We start from the raw sequence: 8274 nt of genomic DNA, 5'->3' as shown, positions 1-8274 counted from the left end.
GATTTTCTCGGATCAGTGATTTTCATTATTTTATTTTAGCGAGATGCTCAATACACCGACCAAATCAAACTAATTATTTTTAGTTTAATTTTATTTTATTTTTAAAAATTGGATCAATAAGATAATTTTGTTTTAGACTGAATAAATAGTATATATGATTTTATTTTTGTTGGTCGAATTGCATTTTTATTTTAGTTTTGTATTAGTCTGAATCAATTGTATAATGTATTTTTTTATCATGGATAAATAAAATATATTATTTTATTTATCCAAGTTCATTAGTATAATTTTTTTAGAAGGACTGATAGTATTATTATTTTATCTTAGCCCGATTCACATGATATATCAACTAAATCTTGATAATTATATTTAGTTTCCTTAAATTTAATTTAGCCCGAAGTAACAAATTAGAATAATATAGAATTCAATATAAATTAAAATATAGATTGGTAGAAGAAGTTGAATTTAATATAAATTATAATGATATAGAGTTCGATATAAAATAGAATTGAAATTGGTAAAGTAATAGAGGAAGTTGACTTTAATATCAATTAGAATTAGAATTGATCGACCCAATAATTAGAATTAGAATAATTAAGTACTCAAGTGGTTAAGGGCTTATCTCTTGTCGTCTCAGATTCGATTATTGCTCACCCCCAAAATTTGTTAAGAAAGATTCTCAATTGTAAGGCATATAAGCCAAATTAGTAAAAAAAGGTAAGAGAATAATTAAATAAGGGTAATTAAATAATTTAAGTAAGTACCGACCAACCGACTAACAAATTTTTAATGTTTTGTCTATTATAATTTATACTCTTTATTAATAAGCGAAATCATGTATAATTTTGTGCTAAAAGTATCAAAAGTACCAAAGTACCAAATTTTGGTATTTACCTGACATAAGTTGACTTCTATTCTCTAACAACTTTGTTTTTAACACAACTCGACTTCTATTCTTTGTAAATTTTATCATTTTTTAGTTAGTGTTCATCCAATCATCTATTTACTTCATAAAATAAAAATATTTTTTATAAACAATTTGTAAATTATATTAAAAATTTATTAAGTTATGTTAAATTAAGTAAAATAACTTATATTTATTTTTAATTTTAGAAAAACTACAAACTACTAGCACAAATTGACTTATATTCTCTGTAAATTTTATTTATTTATAAATTTTATTAAAAAATTTATTAAGTTACGTTAAATCAATTAAAATAATATATATTTACTTTAATTTTGAAAAACTACTAACTACAAAGTAAACTATTAACACTTCTATTCTCTGTAAACTTTATTCTATGTAGTATTATTTTAGAAAAATATTAAGTAATAGCAAATGACATTAGTAACATTTATTAACTTATAAACTGATAATTATTGATTTAATGATCATATTTGTTACTCTCCATCACAATGTTTATATACATTAAATTAAAAAAACATATTTTAACAATAACAAATTTATGACTTATATTTAGATTATATTTAGTCATATTAAATTAAGTTTAATAACATCTATTTACTTTTATTTTATAAATTAATTTTTAACGATAATTAAGTAATATTAAATACACTATATTGAAAAGTCTAATTATAAGATAATTATCAAATTATATTAATTAATATTAAATTGTCTAAAGAACATATATTTGGTGCATAAGATAGAGATGCAATTCGTTTTACAAAAATAAAACTAATATGTTAGATTTTTTATATCAAATAAAATAATGCAAAACTATAATTAGAGTGGAAAATTTCATAACTTATTCGATTCTTTTTAATTACATAACTATTTTTTACAAGTACCAATTTAATATTTGATTTTAATATATTAATTTTAATTCGTGTTTCACACGGATTATGAATAATTCTCTACAAATATTAATTCGATATTTTTAGTTTCGGTTCCGTATTTCGCACGGGTTATCAACTATCTATACTAATAAGCGAAACCATGTTTAGGTCCCAAATCTTGGTACTCACTAGAAAATTATACAACTATTTTTAAAATTTTATGTAATAAAATCTCAACCGACAAAAATTAACTTTTATTTTTTGTAAATTTTATTTCCCTTAAATTTTTATTTGTTACTGAACATCCAAGCGTCGGTTTACTTTAAAATAATCGTATTAGTAAATTAACATGTTAGATTTATATAAGTAAATAATTAGGCGCATGCATAAGTAGAACTATACGGTGAAATTTTAGAGTTACTTCAATTTTTTTTAAATACATATTTTAAAAGCATTTTATATATTATATTTAGATCTGTATTTTGCACGGATATTGTCCATCACAACGTTTATATACATTAAATTAAAAAAAATATTTTAACGATAAAAAATTTATGGTCTGTATTTAGATTATATGTAGTAATATTAAATTAAGTTTAATAACGTCTATTTACTTTTATTTTGTAAATTAATTTTTATCGATAATTAAGTAATATTAAATACACTATATTGAAAAGTCTAATTATAAGATAATTATCAAATTATATTAATTAATATTAAATTGTCTAAAGAACATATATTTGGTGCATAAGATAGAGATACAATTCGTTTCACAAAAATAAAACTAATATGTTAGATTTTTTATATCAAGTAAAACAATGCAAAATCAGAATTATAGTGGAAAATTTCATAACTCATTCGATTCTTTTTAATTACATAACTATTTTTTACAAGTATCAATTTAATATTTTATATTAATATATTAATTTTAATTCGTTATGAATAATTCTCTACAAATATTAGTTCGATATTTTTAGTTTCAGTCCCGTATTTCGCACGGGTTATCAACTATATATACTAATAAGCGAAACCATGTTTATAGGTCCCAAATCTTGGTACTCACTAGAAAATTATACAACTTCTTTTAAAATTTTATGTAATAAAATCTCAACCGAAAAAATTAACTTTTATTTTCTGTAAATTTTATTTCCCTTAAATTTTTATTTGTTACTAAACATCCAAGCGTCGGTTTCCTTTAAAATAATCGTATTAGTAAATTAACATGTCAGATTTATATAAATAAATAATTAGGCGCATGCATTAGTAGAACTATACGGTGAAATTTTAGAGTTACACCTAATTTCAATTTTTTTAACTACATATTTTAAAAATATTTTATATATTATATTTAGATCTGTATTTTGCACGAATTATGAGTTTCAGTTTTATTCAAATAATAATGTGATAATATTATTTTTAATTTTAAACCCGTGCTTTGTACGGTTACCGACTAGTATAATAATATAGTATAGATAGATAGACTGAGCACACTAATCCATTATCGCACAGCCCTTTTACCCTACTTGATCGCCTCACTGTAACGCGGCATTTCGTTCAAACAAACGGGGTAATCATTTTCTATGTCGAATTTTTTTCTCTTTCTGTTTCTTTTTATTAGATCTACTGTTTTATTATTGATTTACATCCTTTTTAATTTTATTTATGTAATTGTGGTGTGTGTTTTACTAGTTTGTGTTGTTTTATATATCGATAAATTTTTTGATTGGGACATCAAAATGATTGCAACCTAATTTTTAAGTAGTTTTCTCTTGTTATCATATTTGTTTGTTTAATAGTCTTATAGAGTGTGCACCCGAGGAACATCATCCTGCCTGCAAATTATATAAAAAGTTATTGTATATTTTAATAATTTCTATTTAAATAGTAAATTTATTAATTTCGATTTCAAGATGTCGTAGCGAAGATGCATCATCATATTTTTGTAAAATCGAATTAGAGTGTACATTATTTTCATGGTATTGTCACGAAAACAAGTGTTTTATTTTTTAAATCGGATAATGATCTTTTAAGAGTTTGAAGTTTGAAAATAATTAATTGATTTTTTTGGTCTGATCTTGTCCGAAAAACTTTGAATTGCTACGAGACTTAATTTATATTGTGCACAAATTTGTTCTTTATATTTAAATTATATAGACAATGATCTTGTTTTTAAGCTAGACATTTATATGTATATAGATTTACCATTTTTTGTTCTTTTTGAAGCCGTGTTTTGTTTTCGGGGAAATTTAGGTAATTTTCATATATTGTTTTGACTGATGTAGAGCAGAATTTTATTTTGTTCTTGCAGGTATAATGTTGCTATGTAGTTTTATATTGCAAGTTACAAATTCTTTTCAGTTTTGCATCCTGGCTTTTTATGTTGTTACTCCCTTGTGCACTTGCTTTGCTAACTAAATGTCTAATAATTTTCGGTTGCTAATAAGTTTGTGGATGTTTACTTTATTTTCTGCTTTGTTGCTTGAATGAATTTTTATCAATGTGGTACTTGTTTCGTCATTAGTCATTGAGCCGCGGTCCTGTGGACATATTCTTGTTTATAAGAACTCTGTTCTTCAGCGTCTCGGATTTGGGTATTGATATAATGATATTTAGATAAAGTTGTCACTCTCCACTGTGACCAGAAGCCTGAACCCGATTTTATTGCTCATGGAAATGTTTCTATAAAATTAACCTTTTTAATTGAGAACGCATCGTTTGCTTCTCTGATTGTGAGACTGGTCCAAAGTGTTTGCAGAATACAAGCTTGTTTGTCTTTTTAACTTCACAAAAAAGGAAACAAAGTACTGGAATACAAGCTGGTTAACTGTATTGTTTGTGCACTTGCCAGTTAAAGAAGGCACTATTTTCTGTTTAACATTGCTTTCCATATTAAAGTAAAACAGGAAGACAATAGATTAACTGTTAATGTGGTGCGTTTTTGGTTATATATATGAGCCAACTTGCAAAATTGTCTTGGTACAATAATACATTGATATCATCAAATAACATAAATATGTACAACCACTGGAAGTTGAAAGTTGAAACTACATACGAGGTGCATTCATTCTAATCATTGGATAATGTGATATAATAATGTCTCAGTACAAGCATTAGTATAAGTAATATGTTGAGCTCCGCTTGCTTATGTTTGTACTCTATGCTGTGTTTTATATGTCCCTTCTTGCAAGCATTTTCTTCAATTTTTGTTTCTATAGTCATGGTACACCACCACTACTACACCACCAGTAGTTCAGCTGATCCTCCTGATCAGACATCCCTGGGTCCTTTCTTCTTTCATGATAACGATGTCGTCGGTACTCATCATCATCTTCAAGCTGCTCATGAATATGATAATGAGTCCCATGTTGATCCTTCTGCTCACCTTGACCTCACTCTTCATTTATAATTCCTCAACCCTCAATCATATCCCTTATCCTCATGTCTATTGTTTACCTTTGTTTCTCTGTTAACTGTTCTTATTACGCACGTAATTTTCGAATTTAGCCGCTTTCCTTGTAGTATGATGGATGTTTTGCAGTTTTTGTTTCGATTTAACTTATCTAACGAGCCTCGCTCGCACCACTCCAGATTAATTGTTCTGCTTCTACAACATTGGCCTCCATTTACTATTTTTAATATTTTATAATATATATATATTTTATAATATATGTAATCTGATACAATGTGAATATCGTGGTGACGGTTTTTCTTTTGTATTTTACTCAGATAATGTGCAATGCCCTGTACTTTTGAAGACCTTTTATGTAATTAAATTTCTATCTTTGGTTTGTGTTTTGTCTTGCAATAATTGGATGTTCATAGTGTTCTATTAGTGTTTACTCAAAGCTTTACTCATCAGACATTTAAGACGAATAAGGAACACAGTTATTATAAGCAATCTCGATCATTCTTTCACATTATGTTTAAATAGTTTCTTCTCTTTAAAGTTGAAGTGTGTTTAATATTGTGTTTTTATGTGCATGAGTAAAGACATGGCAATGGATCGAGCACAGCATCCAACTGTTACACATCCAGCTGTAGCTAGTGGTCTGTTTCGATCTAGCCAAACTCAAGAGTTTGGTTTCCAGAACCAATCATTGTACCAGAAGCAATTCATGTCTGGAAAGTACTGCAATGCTGCTTTTCAATATCCAATGGTGAAGCCTTGTCGAGCAACATATTATTCATCTATTGTTTCACCGAACTTATCCCCTGTTTTTGTGCAAGCACCATCTGAGAAAGGCTTTGCTGGGTTTGCTATTGATTTTCTCATGGGTGGAGTTTCTGCAGCTGTGTCCAAGACTGCTGCTGCCCCAATTGAGCGGGTCAAGCTTCTGACTCAGAACCAGGATGAGATGATCAAGAGTGGAAGGCTGTCTGAACCATATAAGGGTATCGGTGATTGTTTCAAACGAACAATGAAGGATGAAGGTGTCATTTCATTGTGGAGAGGAAACACCGCTAATGTCATCCGTTACTTCCCAACTCAGGCCAGTCTATATTCTAAATTTTCAGTAGGACAGTGCTCTTTTTTACTGTATGTGCTTATGAATTTACATATTTTCAACAGGCCTTGAACTTTGCTTTTAAAGATTACTTGAAGAGGCTTTTTAACTTCAAAAAAGAGAGAGATGGTTACTGGAAATGGTTTGCTGGCAATCTGGGATCTGGAGGTGCTGCTGGTGCTTCCTCCCTTTTATTTGTGTATTCCTTGGACTATGCTAGAACTCGTTTAGCAAATGACGCTAAGGCAGCAAAGAAGGGGGGAGGACGACAATTTAATGGTTTAGTTGATGTCTATAAGAAGACATTAACAAGTGATGGAATTGCTGGGCTTTACCGCGGTTTCAATATTTCATGTGTTGGAATTATTGTTTATCGTGGTCTCTACTTTGGAATGTATGATTCCTTGAAGCCAGTCCTCCTCACCGGAAAGATGCAGGTATACGTTATGACGTAGTTATTATTATAAGATAAAAGGCTGATGTAAATTAATCGGTTCTGCTGCTATTACCTCTCATGTGCACCCATTGCTTACAATAATTTTTGCAAGTCCTTAAATTCAGTATCTTTCTTTTACATGAAAGAAAAACTTTGAACAGAATCATTGAGTCTAAACATATTTTTGTTAAACTTCTGACACCAATTTTTAAACTTATCTACATTCCTAATTGATGGTTCCAGGATAGTTTCTTTGCTAGCTTTGCCCTTGGTTGGGTGATTACTAACGGAGCTGGCCTTGCTTCGTACCCAATTGACACTGTTCGCAGAAGAATGATGATGACGTCTGGTGAAGCAGTGAAGTACAAAAGCTCAATGGATGCATTTACTCAGATTGTGAAGAAAGAGGGTGCCAAGTCTCTCTTCAAGGGTGCTGGTGCCAACATTCTTCGTGCTGTTGCTGGGGCTGGTGTCCTGGCTGGTTATGATAAGCTTCAGGTGCTCGTTTTCGGGAAGAAGTACGGATCTGGTGGTGCTTAATTGACAAACAGTATGGGCGGTGCCTTCAACTATAGACAGTGATGAAAATCGTTTATCTTATATAACAGAAATTTTCAGCTCACAGTTAAAGCGTGAGTTACTTTCGTCCTTAAGACTTTTCCTTTGTAAGGATGATACTATAAACTTGAAATATAGAAGTTGCTAGCATAACTTCTGCTTCAGAGTTTAGATATAATTGAGGTTTTCATTATCGGATTAGATGTTTGGTTTAGATGTGATTTCCGTACCCTTGGCTAAAATTTAGCATCATGATTAAATAAAATGGGTAATCAAAGCTTTAATTATCCATGCTTGTAGAAAGTACCTTGATTGATGTTGTGTTACATGCCTATAGAGTATTCGGCAGACGAATACATTGTCATCAGGCCATTGTTTGGCTTGTAGATTAATGTCGAGGACTCGAGGGCATGATGACAAGGTGAAATGCTTGCTAGTTAAAGTTGAGAAAATAAAGAACTTGAAACTTTCATTATGTTATGTTGTTTTTGTTGTAGTTTAATGTATCACTGGATATATGTAACAAGTTGTTTTCAATGTAGAGAAGTCATGATCATTGAGATCCAAGCAAGCTAACAAAGGAATAAATTTCTCGTGTCTTGAGGGGTTAATCGCCTAGTGGAATGACTTGTTGAAGATCGCCTTTATCATTCTTTTGTAAAAGCTTGACCATCTTTACTTGTGTATATTTGTGGTATGTAACAGTCTAATTGAATCAGAGCGACAGGGTTCAACATGGGGATCGTTGGAAAGTAATTCCTTGCTTGTTAACAGGTCTTGTTAGGGTCCCATACCATATTTGGACACATTTGTAATAATGCTTCTATTTCAAAGTAAACAAGTTAATTTTGGAGCTTTGCCATCCCCATAATACACATGATACATGAATTTCCCTCTTGAAACATTAACATCGAGTCCAAATCTAAGCACATCCCAATTGTAACCTTTTCATGTGCCCCTCTTATGCACAGGGTGTGT

The 8274-nt window shown here is 29.7% G+C and overlaps 1 protein-coding gene across 4 annotated transcripts; it reads left to right on the top strand.

The window, feature by feature from the left end:
- The first annotated feature begins 3299 nt into the window (after nucleotides 1-3299).
- LOC141661800 (ADP,ATP carrier protein 1, mitochondrial-like) lies at nucleotides 3300-8067 on the top strand. Of its 4 annotated transcripts, none has more exons than XM_074468826.1 (4): nucleotides 3300-3364; nucleotides 5788-6287; nucleotides 6368-6739; nucleotides 6982-7497. In XM_074468826.1, the coding sequence occupies exons 2-4, from the start codon at nucleotides 5790-5792 to the stop codon at nucleotides 7276-7278; spliced, it is 1167 nt and encodes a 388-aa protein (XP_074324927.1). In that variant the 5' UTR covers nucleotides 3300-3364; nucleotides 5788-5789; the 3' UTR covers nucleotides 7279-7497. The 4 variants fall into 4 exon arrangements, 2 of the variants coding, with proteins under 2 accessions (XP_074324927.1, XP_074324912.1); XR_012550141.1 differs by lacking the exon at nucleotides 3300-3364 and adding an exon at nucleotides 7844-8067 and having other exon boundaries at nucleotides 4809-6287; nucleotides 6982-7370; XR_012550140.1 differs by lacking the exon at nucleotides 3300-3364 and adding an exon at nucleotides 7839-8067 and having other exon boundaries at nucleotides 4809-6287; nucleotides 6982-7370.
- Nucleotides 8068-8274: the final 207 nt, after the last annotated feature.

The sequence above is a fragment of the Apium graveolens genome, chromosome 1, assembly GCF_009905375.1.
Source record: "Apium graveolens cultivar Ventura chromosome 1, ASM990537v1, whole genome shotgun sequence".
Classification (NCBI taxonomy): Eukaryota; Viridiplantae; Streptophyta; class Magnoliopsida; order Apiales; family Apiaceae; genus Apium; species Apium graveolens.
Note: the sequence above shows the minus strand (reverse complement) of the source record. Positions and strands in the feature narration are given on the sequence as shown.